This window comes from Podarcis bocagei (genome assembly GCF_964188305.1).
Source record: "Podarcis bocagei genome assembly, chromosome: 4".
Classification (NCBI taxonomy): Eukaryota; Metazoa; Chordata; class Lepidosauria; order Squamata; family Lacertidae; genus Podarcis; species Podarcis bocagei.
In genome coordinates, this window is record NC_138128.1 from 35,988,666 (window position 1) to 36,010,719 (window position 22,054).

The window sequence follows — 22,054 nt, forward strand, 5'->3', positions numbered from 1 at the left end:
CCACTTGAGATGTGCCAGAACTGAGTTCTGGTGAGTTGCGGCTGAAATAGAGCCCTGATTATACATGTGTCAGAGCTGCCCGAGGTCCCAGCTCACAAAGGACCAACGCCAGTTCGTTCTTATATACAAAAGTCTTTATTGAAGTTCAGTTTCGCTTTCACAGCCGCAGCGTGCAGCTCTACGTCTGAAACTCTAGACCGCTGAAGCTCCGTCTGAATCTCCTCCCCCCAGACACCAGTTTAAGACTCTAGCCTTGCTCCACCTCTTCCTTTGCTCTTTCCTCCTCTGGCTCCGCCTGTCAGCTGGGGTCTCGCCCTTCCTAGATTCTTCTGACGCTGAGTCCCCTGAGTCTTCCCCCTGCCTCCGGCGGGCTTTAGGACCTGGTTCCCAATCCGGGTTTTCTGCTGTCCCACGCGCCTGTACATTCGAACTTGGCGCGCGCGCCCAGCCGGCAACCTTCCTCCTGACCGTTACACTGCTCCTGTCACTGCTTCCCCCTTCGGGGAGGCTAGCTGGACCTGACCTCCCCTCCGTTCCCCCACTCTCTGATAGAGGCGTGGTCAGCCCTGACTCATCTTCTCTCCCTGCTGGAAGAGACGCTGGCCCTGACACATGGGACTCTTCCCCCCCACTACGCTCTGGTGGGGAAGCTGGTCCTGATTTCCAGCTGCTGCTTTGGGAGTCCCCGCTGGCCCCTTGTTTCTGGTGTGTCCCCCCTGGGACCCCCCTTGCCCTGACCATCGGCGCCTCCTTCTGGGAATCTTCTGATTCGCTGGAGAAGCTCATGGAATCTCTCGGGTCACTCCCATACTCCCCTACGCTGCCCTCAGATTCTTCCCCTTCGCTCTCCATTTCCTCTCTCCCCTGTGCCTCTGTTCCTGAGCCCCTGACAACATGTCTCCAGGCCTTGCAAAGAGGATTAATTAAGCACATGGAGGAGACAGGATGAGTGCACCAGCTCCCACGCCAACACTATTTTCATTGCCTTCCAACTGGAGGGAGATGGTCTGAAAGGGGGTGTTTTGGAGCTTTGAGCTTAGAGGGGGGAAAGTGGTAGTTGCAATGAATGAATGCATTGCAACACAAGTGCTTAATTTCATGCAATTCCATCAGCTGTGAACCCCCTAGTTAGACAGCACTGAATGTCATGGCCATCTGGATGTACAGTTCCTACTGCTGATAAAGCAACAGTAGGGCAATACCTTTATTACAACTAACTAAATTGTCTCAAAGCAGTGAGCACACTTTTGAGTTCCCTGAGAGGCTTTCTCTAACATCAGTCTTTCCGTCTTGTAATTATGAAACCAAAGTCGTAAACCAAAAGAGAATGGAAGCTGCTGAATCATATTTCCAAGTAAAGTAAATGTTCTGCAAGCGTAAAGCCCACCATGCATCTTCCTGTTCAAAGCATTACAATTTTGCAACGTAAGAGAAAGCTTTCTGAAATACAGAAAACTGTGCCTGAATTGGCTGTGCTTACTGATAAAAACACGGGAGTAACATCATTACAGCCAATGGATTTATATCAATATTAAATGACAAAAACCAGTACAATAATAGAGAAATCAGTTGCCTGTAAATTCAAATGCTGTATGGGTTTGGGGACAACTGCTACCTTACCACAGTCCTCATTGTGGGCCCTGGTTTGATTTCCAGGAAATTCTGAACATAATGTGATTTAATTGTCACACACAAGTCTGGATGTCCCTCTCACACAGTTTGTTTTATTTATTTAGGAACTGAAATGCCACTTTTCAAAACACGGTTTTCTCAAGGTAGCTTATAATTAACATCATATGACATGAATTTAAGCGCACTTCAGCAAAATTGTTCTAAGGGGAGAAATTTCCGCTTCACAACAGCACATCCAAAATGGCTGCTCACCAAATACTTTAGTCAACGGTACTTGCTTGTGTATTCTTCTCTGTTGAGGCAAATTTCATAAACTCCTTTAAGATGAAATAGTAGTAGATACCATCCAGGAAGCAGTTGAGATTAGCCCAGCACAGGCTGATCTGAACAAATGAGCGAATAATCTGCCGGCAATCATCCAGTATTTGGTTCTTCACAAGATAATATAACACCAGGGCCACATGCAAAGGGGTGAAGCAGACAAGAAACGTAGTCAGGTTTGCTGTGATAATATTGATGGATTTGCTCCTGTTTGTGAGGGGCTCACCAGGCGTTTGGTTCCTTCGCAGGCATACAATGATCTGGACCGTACAGAAGATCATAGCTGTCATGCAAACAAGAAAAGCTGTTTCCAGGGTGATAAACAAGATGGTGTTTTTCCAAATACTTCCGGAAAAGCCATAGAAGCAGGGGCCTCCATGTTGGTGAAGTTGATACGTATATGCAGTTCCTGCCCACACCCCAGCTGAGATGACAAGACAAGTTGTGGCTGCTTTCTTGGGAGATCTTAGGGTCATGGCGGCAAATGGGTGCAATATAGCAATGTATCTATCTACACATATGCATGTGGAGGTTAAGATGCTTCCATACATGTTCACAAAATACAAGCTTTCCAGGAAGGAGCAAAAGGCACCCCCGAGATCCCACTCGCTTTTGTGATAGGAAATTATCTTAAAGGGAAGAGCAAAGAGCATCAAGGTATCAAAAACCATCAGTGATGCCATGTAGATAATGGGTTCTGTCCATTGCCTGATCTTGCGGCAGGCAAACCACATCGCCATTCCGTTGAACAGCAATCCCAGGATGAATGTGGGAATGTATATAGCAAGTTGGAAGCGTTCCACATAAGGTGGAATGGGGAGGCTTGTGTTCCCTTGACTAGAACAGTTGGCTTGAAGGCTGCTTGTCTCCATCAGTTCAGTTTCCTTCAAAAAAGAGACAATGAGGCTATTGAGGTGTCGGCTACTGGATGATAGTTTAAAGAATGAGTCAATTGGTCAGTGCCCCCCCACCCACCCCCATTCAAAACCCATCTGAACCATGAGCTCATTCCATCAGGGAATCCATTTTCTTTCAATCTCCCATGAGGTAACAATAAGGTAAAGGTAAAGGGACCCCTGACCATTAGGTCCAGTCGTGACCGACTCTGGGGTTGCGGTGCTCATCTCGCTTTATTGGCCGAGGGAGCTGGCATACAGCTTCCGGGTCCTGTGGCCAGCATGACTAAGCCGCTTCTGGCGAACCAGAGCAGCGCACGGAAACGCAGTTTACCTTCCTATTTATCTACTTGCACTTGAGGTGCTTTCGAACTGCTAGGCTGGCAGGAGCAGGGACCGAGCAACGGGAGCTCACCCCGTCACGGGGATTTGAACTGCCAACCATCTGATCGGCAAGTCCTAGGCTCTGTGGTTTAACCCACAGCGCCACCCGGAGGTAACAATACTCACCTACAATATTAGAGTTGCTGTAAGGATTGAACACTTAGGAGTAGTGGAGGAGACCAACCTGGTTTCTCTGAGCCATTAGCAGGGTCAAATCCCACCTTTGCCACTTCCACTCATGTAGACTGGGCGTGGCCCTGCAATAGGACACCAATGTGTTTGATAGCACCGCAGTAAAGCTTTGAGTCTTAGCATTCATATTGGTCCTACTGCAAAATCAACTAAATCATATCATAGTTAAGGACTTCTCTAATCAACCTGGGTCAATTAGTATATGTTCTCCATTCTCCCATTGAAATGCTGCTGCGATGCGGATGTGAACGTAAATTTTATGCCACAGCACTCAGTGAAGCAGGCAGAAGGTACCAATGGTTTTACCCATTCAAACTCCGAATAAATTATGAAGGAGTAGCTAAAGCTGCCTCCTCCATACAACTGGAAGCTAAAATAAAATAATAATAATTAACTCAACGGGAACTGCAACCAGATGAAGACAAACAACTGAGAGAAGTAGGCAGTGGAGAGGAAGACAGAAGTCGAAGAAGGCGACTGGCAGCAAATGAATAGAAAGGGAAGAAAAACAAGATGGAAAAAGACACCTGCAAAAAAAGGAAGACGCAACAACAGCAAAAGCAACACAGAGATGACTTCCTCTCTGCCTGACGTCTCATTGAAACTACCAGCTGTAAGTTTGAGATCTCTAACCAAAACAGGAAAGAAATGAGATCTATGAGATCTATAACCAAAACAGGCAAGAACTGGGCTATTCTTCTCTTATTTTTTGTTTGCAATATAACCATGTAAAACATTTCTGTTTCTGTGGGGGAGGGGTTAGTGCTTATGTTCCCCGACGTCATCTTAGCTCATGAGCATCTGATTCATGAAAAGAGAAGCAAACTATTCCACTCTCAGCTATAGGTGCCGGGAAGGTTGTGGCATTTTTGTCAGTATTCTCAGCATTCGCCATTTCACATTTTAAGCTCATTGATGTACGAGGGTGCTCTGCGTGTGTTATGTTCCCTTGGAACCTGGCTGCTAGAATTTTATTTTATTTTTGTTATGTTTTAGGAGCTGAAATGTGACCTTGAAGTGTGCTGTGGAATACGGTGCTTGGTGATTTATTTATTTGTTTTTTAATTTGCTGCTGAACAAGGATGTGACCTTGAGCTGTGTTTCAAAACCACTTTAGCTTTAGCTAAGTATTGTTATTTTCTTCAAAAGAAGCCATGGCAGACTCTTTAACTAGTGCCTTGTTGCGAGACTCATTGAGAATCCCCTGTAAGCTGCCTTGACTTCCACGATGGAGAAAGGCCATTAATATTCCAATAATATTCCATTAATATTTGACTTCCGTCACCAAACTGGTGCCCCCCAGGTGAATTCCAACTCTGGTCAGCCTTAGCCAATGATTCTGCTGGCAAAGGCTGACTTACATAATAAGTACCTATAAAACCCTATACAGTTCAATGCAAAACTACTTGAAGGCCTGTCTCCTCATATGTAAATCTGCTCATCCTTTAAGATTTGGTATTGCATCCTTCTTGTGTGTCTATCGCCTTCTGAGGCAAGATTTGTGACAGATATAACAGGGTTTTTGTTGTTGTTGTGGCCCCCCACAAATCTATGGAAAACTCTTGCCTCCAATGGTGTTCTTCTGGCAACTGAAATTATTCAGTTGATTCTGTTGCTGTTTGCTTATTTAATTAAATAATTAAATAAATTTATAGCCTGCCGTTGCTCCCTAAGGGTGCCAGTGTATTAATTATTGGCGTTGCTCTTCGCATTTTTTGCTTTCTGCTGTTGTTCTTGGTTTGAAAATCTGTTGCTTTTACATTTGCTGCTCGGAGGCAGGGGAAAGTGGAATGTGCTTTAAATTACATAAAATAATTATTCCTATCTAATTCTTATAAAATTGGTCTATTTTGGACTTGTTACCACGAAACACGGTGCCAGCAACTAACTTAGATGGATATAAACAGGCATGATACAAATTTATGGAGGACAGGGCAGGCATTGATTACTAGTAGTGATGAATCAGAGTTCATATGGGTCTGATTGCCAACTGTTGGGAACAGGCTGCTGAATCTGATGGACCCTTAGTCTAATCCAGCAGGGCTCTCTTCATGTTCTTATACAGGTTGTTTGAATAGACTTTTATGTTTTTATACTTTCTACAACATGCTTAATATTAAGCGCAAAAGTAAAGTGTCATTTGCATCTGTCTGTCTCAAGAGACAACTGAGTGCACCTCCAGGGGTGAAGTCAAACCACTGCATTAGCAACATCAAAGTGACCTCCTCAGGGCACAATCCTGGGCAGGGTGTATGGAGGTCCTGGGCTGCCCAGATGACAAGACCTCTGTCTCAGCCTTGCTGATGTGGTCCAAAGGGAAGCAGAGCCATATGTTTGGCACCAGCTTGGCTGCAGGAGTTGCTGGAAGGAGGCGTACAAGGCGCCATTCAACCGTCTTATGTAATAAAAGTAAATAAAATTATGGTATTAAGTGAACACGCTATGAAGTCCTAAAAGCTATACAATAGAAAAGGTATAACTTGAATGTATTCTTTGCTGCCGAGACGAGATTACATAACAACCAGCTAACATGGCTCACTTGGTCGAGCATGAGACTCTTAATCTCAGGTTCGTGGGTTTCATTCCCACGTTGGGCAAAAGATTCCTGCATTGCAGGGGGTTGGACTAGATTATTCTTGTGGTTCCTTCCAATTCTACAGTTCTGTGATTCCATAATGCACCCGAAAACAAGACAGGAAAACATTTTTCAGTCAAGACATAAAGAGGAAAGTGCAAATGGTAATGGACGGGTGTCATTTCCTTGAAGAGGATTTATGCAGGAGTAACTTAGGCACAGGAAAGGGATGTGGGTGGCGCTGTGGGTTAAACCACAGAGCCTAGGGCTTGCTGATCAGAAGGTCAGCAGTTCGAATCCGCGCGACGGGGTGAGCTCCCGTTGCTCGGTCCCTGCTCCCGTCAACCTAACAGTTCGAAAGCACGTCAAAAGTGCAAGTAGATAAATAGGTGGGAAGGTAAACGGTGTTTCCGTGCGCTGCTCTGGTTTGCCAGAAGCAGCTTAGTCATGCTGGCCACATGACCCAAAAGCTGTATGCCAGCTCCCTCGGCCAATAAAGCGAGCTGAGCACCGCAACCCCAGAATTGTCCATGACTGGACCTAATGGTCAGGGGTCCCTTTACCTTTTTAACTAGGCACAGGCGACCACCAGTAACCATGGTCTAAATGCCAATGCCTACTACAACTGAGATCATCTTTGTTAGTTCCACCAGCTCAAGTCAGTCAGTATTCAGGATGGTGGAATGGGATGGCTAGGTTCAGGCTGCTCACACACCATACATTTAAAACACATGACTTCCCACAAAGAATCCTGAGAACAGTATTTAACCCTCACAGAGCTACAGCTCCTATCAGGCTTAAACAAACTACAGTTCCCCAGATCCTTTGAGGGAAGCTATGTGCTTTAAATGGTGTGTGCACTGCCTCACTCCCCACCTTACAAACAGATGGTCATCACTCTCAAAGCTGATAGTGTCAGCCGTCTGATTACGGCTGTACATGCAGCTTCCGATACACACACAAAGCACATTTTGTACTCAGGCCGAGGAAGAAATGCTCCTTCAAGCATGCTATGCTATGCACATGCACACAAACACACAGATGAGTTGCACGAGTATGATAGTTAAAGGACCCCTGGGCGGCTAAGTCCAGTCAAAGGTGACTATGGGGTGCGCTGCTCATCTTGCTTCAGGCTGAGGGAGCCAGCGTTTGTCCACAGACAGCTTTCTGGGTCATGTGGCCAGCATGACTGAACCGCTTCTGGAGCAACGGGATACCGTGACGAGTGCCAGAGTGCACGGAAATGCTGTTTAACTTCCCGCCACAGTGGTACCTATTTATTTGCTTGAACTGGCATGATTCTGAACTGCTAAGTTGGCAGAAGCATGGACAGAGCAACAGGAGCTCACCCTGTCGTACAGATTTGAACCGCCGACCTTCCAATCGGCAAGCCCAAGAGTCTCAGTGGTTTAGACCACAGCACCACCCGCGTCCCTTAGTTGTACAAGTATTTTCCAGGGTCTGCCATATCCAGTATTGAGGACTACATGAGATGGCTTGCTGGATCTAGACAGATTATTAGCCAAACTGGAGATAAAGCATTGCAAATTTAAAATCCTAGATGTGATCAATGGTATCCGTACTTAAAGCTCATAGAACTTACCCCCAAACTCACTCTCCATAAAACCAGCCAGAACACTGGATGTTATTCAGTGAATCAACAGTAGGTCCTTCTTTACAAAGCCTTTCCTGGAGCAGAATAAACACCAGATCCCAAATGCAAATACTAGCTTCCTCTTATCGATGTTCTTAAAACAAACATGTGCCTGCACACTACTTAATTAGCTGGTGCCATCATTTGCGAAAAGCTGCAGCTCTATTCTGTCAACTCCAGCTAACGTTCTCAACTCTCATTAGTTGAACTTCTCAGCCTTCTGACGTAGTTTTTAAAGGTATTTGCATACGACGCTCCACTTTTTACTATGTGGTAAACCTGTAGCAGAGGAAATGGTATTTATAAGTCATAACTGGCTTTATTTAGCAACCTGCGTGACAAGCTTCTCAATTTGGCCATGATTAGGGAATAGGATTATGTTTATTTGAAACCACTCGAGAGACACCTTACTGTAGCATATACTGTAGCATAACCCAGGCTTTGACATTTTTATATTGCACTGAACTGAAACAGCGGCATCACCACTTAACCTATTGTTGTAAATAATTAGCTAATGAACTGCTGGAAAAGAAGAAAGCATGCAGTATAGAGTGCTACTCTTTTACACTTGCAGGTTAACAGTCACTACTGGACGTGGTTCAAAACTGATTCTTGGCACCCTATGGCAGTGTTTCCCAACCTTTTTTGGGCAAAGGCACACTTGTTTCATGAAAAAAATCTCGAGGCACACCACCATTACAGCCCCGTGACGTCAGCGCGCAGCGTCACGCCGGGAGGGACATGAATTGCTAGCAAATTACATAATCACCTCCTTGAGGGCTGGCTCATCTTCTCCGAAGGCAGAACCCCATTAATTAACAGCACAGACTCACACCATAGCCAAGACGAGGGGGGAAAACCTCAGTCATGCACAGTCATTCACATGTGGGGGCTAAATGAGGACGAAGACCGGGCAGAGAGCAGGGTTCAAATCACCCCACCTGGCCAGGACAATCCCTGGGTGCTCCCTTGGGCCACTCGCCTGACCCACCTCGCAGGGCTGTTGTTGCGAGGATAACACGGGGAGAACCACGCGCGCCCCCGGGAGCTCCTTGGATGAGAAAGCGGGCGATGAATGCAATGCACGAAATATATGAGAGGCGACCAGGTTTTGCAGGTGAGGGGCCCCCACCAGCCTCCGCTTCCAATACCCGGCGCAACGACGCCAAAGTTTCCCCCCGGGCTCGGCTCGGGGAGCAGCGCTGCTCCCCCCGGCTCCCCTTCGCCCTCCCGGCTCTCTCTGCCGCCCACTGGGGACCCCCCTCACCTGCCAAGTCCGGAGCGCCGGTGGAAGTTGCATGCATGCATGCAGGGCGCTGCGTTGCCATTGCATTGCACTGCACTCCATGCAACGCCTGCACGCATGCATTGCCTTGCACGCCCGCCAAGGGGTCTCCCCGCGGTCCGATGCGTCCCCTCCGGCGCGGATGCAGCATTGCAAAAATAAAAAAACCCCGACGCAGCCCTACCTGGGGGGCAGCCTCCGCCTCTCCGCCTCCGGGGGGATCCCCGGGCTCCATCCTTCCGCCCGATCTCCGCGGGGGCGCAGGCAGGCTGCGCGGGGTCTGCGCGGAAGAGCCCCTGCCGGCCCGGCCGCCGCTACGCTCATTCCATGGCCGGGAGAAGAGCGCTTCAAACAAAACGCCCGGCCCGCCAGGCCACACTGGGAAACGTAGTTCGCGCACCCCGCGCGGGCGCGGAGCCCAAGGGCGAGGGGACTACGGATCCCGGCAGCCCCCGCGCCGGGGACGGAGGGGGAGAGGCCGGGTGCAGGGATGGAGGGACGGGTGGGCGAGTGAGTGAGTGAGTGGCAGCCGCCAAGCCTTGGCCGAGAGCCAGGAAGGGCCTCCCCGGAGGAGGAGGAGGGGGGCGCAGAGCGGGAGGGAGGGAGGGAACCCCAGGGGGTCATCTAGTGACGGCGCCCCAATCGAAAATTTGACTTTTAAAAAAAAAATCTTTCGAATTTTTTAATTTTTCCCGCGGCACACCAGGCAACATCTCGCGGCACACCAGTGTGCCGCGGAACAGTGGTTGGGAAACACTGCCCTATGGAATAGGGCTAGATCTGTAGTGCATTGTTTGCATACTTCTTTTGAAAACCAGCCCACAACTGGGATAACTATTTTAGAGCTCCCAAAGAAGGGCTACATTTGATTTTAAGAAAAAGTGAATGATATACATGACCATGTTTTTATAACCTTCCCCAGCTTACTGCCACATTTACAGAATGAGATGTCAGTGTATTTGGTGCGAATGAGATTAGTCTGCTCATTCTACAACAGTTTCGTTGAAGATGAAGTCAAAATATAGTTGTGAGTTTTACTTCTGAGTAAGAAAGTTTCTAATTTACTTTGAGCAATCATTAAAGTCATTTATAAAACATGACCTTCAGTTCCAGGAAACTTGCACGTTATGAGTCATCTGCTGTTTTCCCCACGCTGTATAGTACAAGAGGGCAGACTATGACAGAATCATCCAGTACATATGTGGATTGAATATTCATCATAAGGCAATGTCAGAATTGAAAATAGTAAGAATTTAACATCTTAATGTATGTCACTTAATACATTTTAAAATATGAATTGATGGACAAACAGGCTGTGCATATGCCTATAGCAAAAACAGCACCAGCGATATTATTTCTTCCTGATCACCTATGAAAATCCAAACTCAAAATGAAGTACATTTAACTTTACTAGACCCATCAAGATGTATAGTGTCAACTTGTACATATATGGTTTGTGAAAATGCTGTTAGTCCTATCTTACTATTGAGCAGGATTTTCTGCTCAACACAGTAGTTGCTTCTACTAAATACTAGGGACAGCCTTCTGAATAGTTTATAGCCTTTAATTAAAACTCATTAGATACTAAATTTCTCTCAGCTGTGTTCATGAGGATACTTTCAAGATATTCCCGATAGCTGTTCTACATACTCAGTCATCTCCTGGTTTTTAATTGCTTTATTAGCCATACTTCAACAATCCTTAGCTGCAGGTAACCTCAGAAAACCACTTTCATCATTTGATTAAAATGAGCTTTCACAGAGCAAATATGGGATAGAATTTTCATTTGCAGAGGCAGCTCATTCATAATCAAATGATCAAGAAATGAGAAAGCAATGGTCTTGCACAGGTTAACTTGGCTTTAGTGTTGGAATTGCTTCTATCTCTCTTTTGTAGACCTACTACTTCCTTAACAATTAAGTTCAATTGGCCTTTCCAATAATTATGCTGAAATCAATTCCCAATATGCTGGTTGACTATCATTTCTTCTACTTTATTCATTTTCCTCTTCTAACATACTGATTTTAACTTTTCAACTGCTGTCTCTTTTGGAACAATCCTTTTTATTAGCATTTTTCCTCCACTCCACATTTCCAATTTATTTGCTTTATGGCTAAAAGGAGGCAAGTTAATACTTTGAAATTAGACCACTCCCATTTGACAACACCTTTGAAAACACAAACTGGGCTCTTCACAATACCTTTGCCACATAGTACTCATAGAAACCTTAAGCTCTTGCAGTTGTTCTGATGCTGCACTCTTATTGATACAAGGAATCAAGTCATTGTTATCCAATTAAGCTTATGTGGGCTGAATAGCCCCAAATCTGGAAGTTTGTATGCAAAATAAGATGTATGACCTTAACAACTCCATTGATGGTTAGTACCTGCTACCCCAGGGTCATTCCAGGGCCCAAGTGATCAAAACCTCTAGAATTCAGCTGCTGAAATAGAAGGGCCCTCCTTCAATGTCTTCAAGACCCCAGATGGCTGCTGAGACCTTCCTAGCCCTGAGAATGGGAGAGGCTATTTCTCAGTCCAACAGAAAATTACCCACTCACAGGTCAACCCTGACACTATCTCAGCAATAATAGCTAATGCATACAGAAATAAGGTGCTGGCATATGCATTCCATAAACCTTTGGCCATCCCGTATCATATACCCACATCTCATATGGCATTGCATCCAACCCGAAATCTGTTTTATGGTTCAAGGCCGTTAAGTATTCCGTGGCCGCAGGCTCATTCATTCCTACCCATTGTTCAAATAATTGCAAACGTTAAAGCTCATTTTTACAGGACAAGGGATAAATACAAGCAAGCTCTATTCATACTAACTGGAGGCTAGAAAAGTATTCAAATGTTGTAAAAAATGCAACCCAAGCTTAATGGTAAATTTAACATTGAGAGCATTGCAATTTTGAATGTACGTGCAAATATAAAATAGCACCCATTCTTCAAATTTAACAGCATTTTCTATTATAATGAATCTTAATAAAAGTCTTTGGATTCCCAACAATAAAGACAAACACACAGGCTGCCATTGTTACTTATCACAATTACCCCTGCAACCAGTCAAAATGTTTCGGTTGCAGGTTTTGCATAGCAGGGACACGAGATCTAGAATCAGCTTTAATAAGCAACCATGATTAATGACTTGAGTAACAAAAAAGTTAATGCCTATATGCTATTGCTGCTTAAGATTTTAGTATGTACTTAAAAGTAAAGGGACCCCTGCCCGTATGGGCCAGTCGTGTCCGACTCTAGGGTTGTGCGCCCATCTCACTTAAGAGGCCGGGGGCCAGCGCTGTCCGGAGACACTTCTGGGTCACGTGGCCAGCGTGACGAAGCTGCTCTGGCGAGCCAGCACCAGCGCAGCACACGGAAACGCCATTTACCTTTGCGCTAGAAAGCGGTACCTATTTATCTACTTGCACGTAGGGGTGCTTTCGAACTGCTAGGTGGGCAGGAGCTGGGACCGAAAGACAAGAGCTCACCCCACCGCGGGGATTCGAACCACGCCGACCATGCGATTGGCAAGCCCTAGGCACTGTGGTTTTTACCCACAGCAGCACCTCAGAGTAAAACACAGTGAATTTTGCTTCTAATACAGAATGGCATTGCACATGAAGTGGAAGCTACTTCATGCTATGATCCAGTTTCTTAAGTCACAAATACTATTCTTTGGTACGACTCCAAACCTTTGTAAAGGACTCGACTGCCTGAAAAGATGGGTTTATATTCCCTTTCTCAATGTATTGCTTGCATTTTGTCTTTATTTTAAAATTTACATGGACAGATTACATAGTTTTTCTACCTAAGCTTTAAGGATACTTTCATGAGGTATTATTTCCAGTTGGTTCTGGAAATGTCCTGTATAAGGGGGAACATGACACCATTATCAGGTTCTATTAAACCATAGGATAGGAAACAGAAACTTAAAAAAAAAGAAATAACGGAAGATATACATACATTCATTCATTCATGTTTCTTTATTTAACACAAAGCTCAATGTGCACAATGATATCCCCATGTGATTTTCATTATAAAGACATGTCTGCTAAGATTTAGGATCCTGTAACGTATTAGTATGATTCTTTTCAATATAAATTTTTCATTTTTCAGGTTTTCAAGATCGTTGCAAAAGGAATGCAAGGGGGAAGGGAGAATAGATCTTCAAATCTAGGAGGCAGTATATAGCATTTCTGACAGAAACTTTATTTTATACTTTTCTCAGAATATATTTATAACTATTCTAAGAAAGATTTTAAAGCTATTTTAAATGATTAAACGAAACTGCTAGAACGCTTAAATGTTTATTTGAAACAGAACAAGTGAACTGAAGTATGAAAATATTTTCAAATAATCATCTGACATTACTTTTTTTCTAATACTCTTCCCCTTCTTCAGCCTCAGCTTCCACAGAATCAACACCCACTTCTTCATAATCTTTCTCAAGAGCAGCTAGATCTTCACGAGCTTCAGAAAATTCTCCTTCCTCCATACCTTCTCCAACATACCAATGCACAAAGGCTCGCTTAGCATACATCAGGTCAAATTTATGGTCAAGACGAGCCCAAGCTTCTGCAATGGCAGTTGTATTACTTAACATACACACAGCACGTTGCACCTTGGCCAGATCCCCTCCTGGCACAACAGTAGGAGGCTGGTAGTTAATGCCCACCTAGAAGAAAAATGAAAGTTTAATTATGTTTCCCTATAGCACAATGCTCCACCACTCACATTCAAGGGAATCATTGCAGGGCTTATGAATTTTGCTTTTTCCTTAATTCCCATTACAGCAGGCAAGGACATTACAGAAAGAAAATTAGAGGTGAACTGAATATTAAGCAACTTGAACAAGACAATCAGGTAGGTGAGAATATAAAATATGTATGTATCTATTCTCCACTATGTCCTGAGGTTCTGCTTCTACACCATAGGGAGGGAAGGACAAATGGGTTTGTGGGCAATCATGAGGATCCCACTGTGAGCAGACTGTACTTTTGACCCGGGGGTGGTGTGTATCAATAAAACGATAAAACTACACAGGATTAACATTCAGAATGCAGTCATCATTAAGTTATATTTCAGCCAAGAAAGCCCTCTGGGTATAGGGCAGTATATAAATTCAAATAATAATAGTAATAATACTGTTAAATATATGGTTAACTTATTAATTTCTTAGGATCACATTCTTTGGCATACACAAAGATCACAAAATCTACCAGGAAAGGGCAAACTATTTAAAAGTCTCTCTATCTAGTTAAGTCCCCCCCCAATGCTAAACAAATACTTTAAAAACGATAGGCAAACCCTACTTCTTAAAACCTACATTATTCCAATTCTGAAAATCAGTAAAAGCAATGATGGGCGCTGTTCCATCTGGTCACCTATTTGAGGGAATGGAGAAAACTGGACCTCCTTCGTTGCCCAAATGTCTTTGTTCCGCAGAGTAAAAATCTGCAGCCCATTTCTATATGAGCTATCTGGTTAAGGGGTGATGTCTGTTACATACTTTTTTATTTTACTTTTAATAGGTTAGTTGATGTGGTGTAGCAAACAGTTGTTCTTTAATCAAGGAGACTTGTACTCAAATCCCAAACTATGCTATGAAGCTTATTTTCAGGGTAGCCACAATCTCTCTGCCTACACTACTTTATAAGGCTGTGAGAATAAAATGCGATGCCACTATATACAGTGGTACCTCGGGTTAAGAACTTAATTCGTTCTGGAGGTCTATTCTTAACCTGAGGTACCATTTTAGCTAATGGGGCCTCCCACTGCTGCTGCCACGCGATTTCGGTTCTCATCCTGAAGCAAAGTTCTTAACCCGAGGTACTATTTCTGGGTTAGTGGAGTCTGTAACCTGAAGCGTCTGTAACCCGAAGTACCACTGTATAGTGCTCTGAGTACTCTGGGTAAAAGGGAAAATAAAAAATAGAAACAATAATAATAGTCCTTAGCTAGAAGATTTTTAAAGGAAAAATCTCACCCTTTAATATTCTACTTTGAGAGCTTAATGGTGATAGGAAATGCTAACTGCCACAAATTAGTAAAAAAGTGGTACGACCATGTACTTTCCAAACTGCTGGATATCTTGTGCCTCTTAGTGACAAATGTAATTTACATGAATTTAATATTGCTGGGATATCTAAAATGCACTTGCATATCATACGTAGTGTTTTTTAAGTGCACTGAATACTGCATACTCTCCCATTTGGATTACGAAGCACGGCACATGGGCCTGCCTCTAAAAAGTATCTGGAAATCTTTGGAATTCAGTACAACTATGTGACAAAGATCTGCTCTGAAAGAATGAAAGGGGCCTCATAAATGAACAAATGTACCCTGTCATTTTAGACTGAGGCCTGCATCTTCAAGAAACTTTTAAAACCGTATTTGATTAGTGCAGCATTTTCTATGAACTAATTTGACTAATTTCACTTTCAAAATTACGAATGCACTGTTAAAATGGCAAATGTGAAAACAACTACCTATTAGTTGTTAATTTACAACAGATTAAAAACGAACTTATGGACAGCTTGTGCACCATGAAAACCACCTATAAATGGCTGAAAGGTTCTGTAAATTCACTTAAAATGCTTTAAAATACCTTGAATCCAGTTGGACACCAATCCACAAACTGAATGGTACGCTTTGTCTTGATAGTTGCAATAGCTGCATTGACATCTTTTGGGACAACATCACCTCTGTATAACATGCAGCAGGCCATATATTTGCCATGGCGAGGGTCACACTTTACCATCTGGTTGGCTGGCTCAAAACATGCATTAGTAATTTCAGCGACAGACAACTGCTCATGGTATGCCTTTTCAGCTGAGATGACAGGTGCGTATGTTGCCAAAGGAAAATGGATTCGTGGGTATGGGACAAGATTTGTCTGAAATTCTGTCAGATCTACATTCAGAGCACCATCAAAACGGAGTGAAGCCGTGATAGATGAAACAATTTGGCCAATGAGACGATTTAGGTTGGTGTAAGTGGGACGTTCAATGTCAAGATTGCGTCGACATATATCATAAATAGCTTCATTATCTACCATGAAGGCACAGTCAGAATGCTCCAATGTTGTGTGTGTAGTAAGGATAGAATTATAAGGCTCTACTACAGCAGTAGATACCTGTGGAGCTGGGTAAATAGCAAACTCCAATTTGGACTTTTTGCCATAATCAACTGACAGTCTTTCCATGAGTAAAGATGCAAATCCAGAGCCAGTGCCTCCTCCGAAACTATGAAAAATAAGGAAACCCTGAAGACCTGTGCACAAATCAGCCTAGAAGAAAAAGACAGCAAGCAAAATATTAGTATTCTAAGTGTGTACTTAATGTACAAATCATTCCTAGAAATCACTTGTTTTCACTGTGTGCATTTAAAATATTTGGCTAATTAAAAATTTCCTTCCATTTTTAAAAAAAGTCTTAAAATCCAATGATCCTAGACTTATTTAATGTTGTCTGAGTATTTCATGAAATATGCTGTTTTGATGTTTGATAGATAAAGCTAAGCAGTAGTTCAGTATTGCATTCTACACTAGTAAGTTCTATTTAGTGTAGAACTAATAAGTCAACTTAAATTATTTTCAGTGGGTCTACAAAGATGTTTAATGTTGGATACAATGCATTGAATTTAATAAGTAGTAAAATGAAATCTTTAGTACATTTTACTTGAAATCAAAGACTTCTAGAAAAATATTAAAAGATAGTATGTGTAAACAAAAGAGAATTTATTTATTTATCTACAGTGGTGCCCCACAAGACGAATGCCTCGCAAGACGAAAAACTCGCTAGACGAAAGGGTTTTTCGGTTTTGTGTTGCTTCGCTAGACGAATATCCCTATGGGCTTGCTTCGCAAGACGAAAACGTCTTGCGCTTTTTTTAAAAAGCCGCTTGAAGAGGCGCAGTTGCGACGGACCGTGCTTCGCAAGACGAAAAACATCGCAAGATGAAAAGACTCGCGGAACGAATTATTTTCGTGTTGCGAGGCACCACTGTATTTCAGATAACATAGTTGCCTTGGATAAAATTAGCTTGTTACTGGTGTAGTCCCCCCCCCCCCATCTAAGACACAAAAATGACTTCTAATTATTTATGTGGTCAGTTACAGTGCATGGCTTTGGGAATACTTTTTAATGTGCAATAAAGAACCAATTTTCCTGTCTTTGTTAAGTCTACTAAATATATTTCAATCACCTTTAAACTCTATTCTGACACAATAAAATCATACCTTTAAGATTAAGGACCTAAACCAGAACATGGGAAGTCTGTACATACCAAAATCCTGTGAACATAGAAGATCCCTATGCAATACTCATGTGTTGATATTTTATTGCTCTCTGTACAAGTGTATGTGTTACAAAAACCTACTCACTTACAGTACTTCTATAGCTGTCTGTGCAGATGTCAAATTAATTCAAGATTGATGGGTCTTTACTTGTAAGTTAAGTTTGTATAACGATGGGAGGTGGTAAGGAGGGTGTGATTAGCAATTTGGTTGTGTGTGTCCTTTGGATTTATGGCCTGTTAATGATACTTTCCATTTAAATGTACTCTCCTATTTTCATAATAGAATATTTTTTTCTGACTAGTTTGAAAGGTAGCGAAATAGGTTGGTGTCTGTTCTTAGTTTTCTACTAAAACTTACCAGTTTGCGAATGCGATCCAGCACTAAATCAACAATCTCTTTTCCTATGGTATAGTGGCCTCGGGCATAATTGTTGGCAGCATCTTCTTTTCCAGTAATAAGTTGCTCAGGATGAAATAACTGCCTATAAGTGCCTGTACGCACTTCATCTATAAAAAATTATAAAGAATCTTGTAAACCATTCCTATTTCACCTTTGCCTGATGCATTTAGCCTTAAAACATTATGCATGAAATGGTAAAAACAGATAGCTTGCCACAAAACTATTTTGTAAAATCTGTATTGCTAAAGTTAATATTAATATTAATCTACAATAACTCTAATATAATGCTCAAAACTGCAATATAGTCTATTTAACACTAGCAATTTCATACATCAGAAAGCAGCAATATACCTACCAACCACAGTTGGCTCAAGGTCCACAAAGACAGCTCTAGGCACATGCTTGCCAGCTCCAGTTTCACTAAAAAAAGTGTTGAAAGAATCATCACCACCTCCTATGGTCTTGTCACTTGGCATCTGACCATCAGGTTGGATTCCATGTTCAAGACAATACAGCTCCCAGCAAGCATTACCAATCTGAACACCAGCCTGTCCAACATGGATAGATATACACTCACGCTGTTAAAAAAACAACAAAACAAAGACACACAGAAGAGTGAAAATTAGTTTGCTCTTGTGTAAACGAATCGAGAATTTTTTTTAAAAAAATTGTACCATCACAGATACCAAAGACTATTTTTTTAAAGCGGCTCTCTTTTCAAACACACCACTATCTCAGCCTAGATAATCTATTTAATGGAATATCCGAGGCCTGTTTAACTAACACTTTCAAAGAGGAATGTATATCTCTTACCTCCCATATGATCCAATCAAGTTTTACTTATGCACTCATTACCTGTCATCTTTCACAGCATTTTGCCGTAATCTGGCCACTACGCACTTCCCAAACGGTTAATAATTACAGTGCATTCCCTCCCCACCACGGTCCCCTTTCGCCCTTCTCCACGATTTCATGCCAGGATAACCTGTTTTACATTTCAACACCGACTTATCCCACTGTGGGCATGATTCAAAGGAAAGGGACCGCTTTCACGCCTCCTCGCCACCCTTTAATAGCAAAACCACAATATTCCACCGCTCCCCACCATGGCGAATCTGAGGCGAAGCGACGGTCAGCCCTCGCGCTCTCGGCCCTGAGCAAAGACCGCCAACGGCGCGAAGCCAACCGACTCTCTCGGCAAGATTCGCGCCTTTCGGGGTCACGCGGCCGCTCTCCATTGGCTGCCGGAACCGCCGCTCGTTCCCTCGTGCTCGCGCGCCACGAGTCGGCCGGCCTTCGCCGCGCACGATGCGGGAGACCTCGGGTTTCCGTCTCCCCGCTCGCCATAGGGCCCTGCTTACCACCCTCTTACCCCGAGCTCACGACCCCCGTCCGAACACCCTCAGCCGAAGGGGTTCAACACCCGCCATGCCGTCCCTCCTAAAGCCCCACCACAGAAACCCCCGCTCCCTACCATGGCGCCTCGCGGAGATGACGAGTTTCACGGACACCGGTGGAGCGTTCTGCGCCCTATCCCGTCTGAGACTAACGTCAATTGTTCAGCCGTTGGGGGCAACGGCCTCTCTCGCGCCCCTTTCGGTCGCCCTACTGATGCCCTATTGGCGGAGGCTGCTCCGCTTTTGCACGCTGATTGGTTGAACGGGGCCTTCTCCGACTCGGGGTGGTTGTGGCCTGATATGATGGGGATGGTTGTGGGGCGGAGGGGAGCGTGACACTTAGGCGGGAAACATTTTCGCTTCTGGGGGGAGGGGTGGGGAGCTAAATGGATCGTCGGAACCCCATGTCAACAAAAGCATCCTTCTACAATATGGTGTGTGTGTGCACTTTTGTCACTCACTGTCAAGTGTGAAAACTGCATGCTTTTCACACATAATTGAAATGTGTGAAGTAGCCCATGATTGTGGATTGCGAAGCGCATTGAAAACAGACGTCTACCCTCTCCAAACTTTGAATTAACCAACTGCCCTTTATAACTTTATCTTCTTTGAAGGTTGCAGCCTTATATGCACTTTAGGTCCAGTTGCGGACGACTCTAGGGTTGCGCGCTCATCTCGCCCTATAGGCCAAGGGAGCCGGCATTTGTCCGCAGACAGCTTCCGGATCATGTGGCCAGCATGACCAAGCTGCTTCTGGCGAACCAGAGCAGCGCACGGAAATGTCGTTTACCTTCCCGCCAGAGTGGTACCTATTTATCTACTTGCACTTTGACCTGCTTTCGAACTGCTAGGTGGGCAGGAGCAGGGACAGAGCAACAGGAGTTCACCCCATCACGGGGATTCGAAGCACTGACCTTCCGATCTGCAAGCCCTAGGCTCTGTGGTTTAGACCACAACGTCACCCGCGTCCCTATATGCACTTACTAGGGAGTAAATTCAACTGAACAAAGCAGTGAACATGTACATATGATTACAGTTTATTGCTTTTCACAAAAATATGGCTCAAAGCAACTGAGAAACTCAGAAATGAACCTCTTAGAAAACAGCAAAAAACAAGTATACAGAAAAACCAACAAAAGACTAGGTCTATTAGGCCTCTTCTTGAGTTGCTCTCCTGGGAGCAACCATTTTATCAATCCGCCTCTAGGAGGGATAGAAAGCTAAGTTCACTCCCCACTACAAAACAACCACTATCCCAAAAACATAATGTACCACAGTACAATTGTGTTGTAAAATATCACCATTCTCATTTAAAATTAATACAGAAGCTTCCAAAATGCACAATGAAATGCATATGTTTTAGCTAATGAGCAACATTATTCAGAAAGAAAACCACCCAACAGTGCCATCGTGTGGGAAATCTGTCATTTGAAATCCTGTGTTTCTTAACTGTCTTAAACAGTTTCTGTACTTGCCACAAGGAGGAAGCAGAGCCCACATTTAGAAAAGCTGCATATCATTTAAAGAATGGTTTAAGAAAGTAAAGGTAAATTAGTTTTCAGCATTTGTAATGAGGGTTACAGAAAGAGTAGAAGGGCTGTATTTTAATATTCTCTTCAAATCTTCAAAAATCTTCAAAAATCACTGAATTGCAAGAATGCCTTTATGTGCTAGCTGTTACGTTCTGCTTAACACAGATTAATTGAATTGGAGGCAGTTTTCAAACCAAACTGGATTTTATTCTAAGTAAAATATTATTATGAGTGGGTGGTCACTGACCAGATTCAGACACTCTGGAAGAAGACTGATTTTCTAGATCCATTTCTATCATGGTTTCGGCCTGGCTTTGGCACAGAAACTGCCTTGGTTGCCTTATGCAGTTTGCCTAGATGCAATAAAGTTTAATACGAACAGTCAATTTCAACAAGTATATGTTGGTTGAATACTGCAAATCAGTTGCATAACCAGCCCTTGGCTTAGGCTATTACCAGAAAATTTGCAGTGGGCAGAATTCCAGTGTCAGGGAAAGGGAAGGGAGTATTTGGTAAAAGAGCTAAACCCTAAATACAAGCAGCAAATAATAATTTAAATTATGGCTGTTATTTCATAACTTTAATAAAGTTTTGTTTTAATACTTTAAGTGCCAACTGTTTGCCATTTATTCCATAGTGTTTGCACTCATTGGTTAGAGCATTTTAAGCCAGAAAAAAGCTTCTTAATTGTTTACCAATAGGAGCATACAATGCTGCTGTCTATCAGGCCTGATTATTCCTTTAGTCCAGTATTGTCCGCTCACCTGCTACCTAATCCACTGGAAAGGTGAAGGATTGAACCTGGCACCATCTGCGTATAAAGCATATGCTCTACCGCTGAGCTATGCTCCCTCTCAATAACAATTGGGTAGCATAATTGGCTTAATGCTTTTTTATATCCCTGGAAGTTCAAACACTAGGGTCATTCCTTTTTAAATAGCAGATGAACATTCAATGAAGGAGTTTAAAACAGGTCTGCAAAACCTGTGATCCACCAAGTGAACTCCTTACCTCCCACTTCATCTGCTATGTTTGGCAGGCAAACAAGAGATTAATAGACCTTATTTTTTTCTGCCTGTCTGGGATTGCAAAGAAGAAGAAAAAAGGTAAGCAGCCAATAGGCCCCCACAACACATGGCTGCAGTAGGGTTGCCATATCACAAACTGAGTGCAGATTTGTTATATAATATCCATAGGTCCTTTCATCATAGACAAATATATTTCTGTTATCCCAGGTTTTTTAATCTGTTTGGGTGATATTCAATAATGGTGAAAACTTATGTAAATGGGACTTACTCTTCCTTTCCCCCCTTCTATAACTGCAGGTACACAAATCTGCTGTGGAGAGTTGAGGGATCCTTCTGAGCAGAGATTGAGCTTGTGGCCATACTGATATGTTGTATTCTAGCCTTTTATTTTTGTGTCTCATGCTGAAAGAAAGCAGGCAAAAATATTTTTCATCTCCCAGGGTTCATTGCCA

General features: G+C 43.4%; 2 protein-coding genes and 1 long non-coding RNA gene across 6 annotated transcripts in view; 1 reads left to right on the forward strand and 2 right to left on the reverse strand.

Annotated features, from left to right (window-relative positions):
* Nucleotides 1-1,239: 1,239 nt before the first annotated feature.
* Nucleotides 1,240-7,955, reverse strand: LOC308586259 (G-protein coupled receptor 55-like; the record flags this gene model as incomplete). 3 transcript variants are annotated; one of them, XM_081192712.1, is made up of 3 exons in its annotated part: nt 1,240-2,837; nt 3,418-3,490; nt 7,604-7,955. In XM_081192712.1, the coding sequence occupies 2 exons, from the start codon at nt 3,433-3,435 to the stop codon at nt 1,893-1,895; spliced, it is 963 nt and encodes a 320-aa protein (XP_081048838.1). In that variant the 3' UTR covers nt 1,240-1,892. The 3 variants fall into 3 exon arrangements, with proteins under 3 accessions (XP_081048838.1, XP_081048839.1, XP_081048837.1); XM_081192713.1 differs by lacking the exon at nt 3,418-3,490; XM_081192711.1 differs by lacking the exon at nt 7,604-7,955 and having other exon boundaries at nt 1,251-2,837; nt 3,418-3,552.
* LOC308586325 overlaps nt 3,951-22,054 on the forward strand; it is an 84,454-nt gene continuing 66,350 nt past the window's right edge. The window contains exon 1 of the long non-coding RNA XR_014007811.1: nt 3,951-4,038. This is a non-coding gene — a long non-coding RNA (uncharacterized lncRNA). The remainder of the gene's footprint in view (nt 4,039-22,054) is intronic.
* On the reverse strand, nt 12,916-19,280 carry LOC308586242 (tubulin alpha-3 chain). Of its 2 annotated transcripts, none has more exons than XM_081192678.1 (5): nt 19,120-19,280; nt 18,001-18,223; nt 17,604-17,752; nt 15,555-16,235; nt 12,916-13,622 (listed from the first exon to the last, which is right to left on the reverse strand). In XM_081192678.1, exons 1-5 carry the CDS (start codon nt 19,120-19,122, stop codon nt 13,326-13,328), a joined length of 1,353 nt encoding a protein of 450 aa, XP_081048804.1. In that variant the 5' UTR covers nt 19,123-19,280; the 3' UTR covers nt 12,916-13,325. The 2 variants fall into 2 exon arrangements, with proteins under 2 accessions (XP_081048804.1, XP_081048805.1); XM_081192679.1 differs by lacking the exon at nt 19,120-19,280 and adding an exon at nt 18,751-18,877.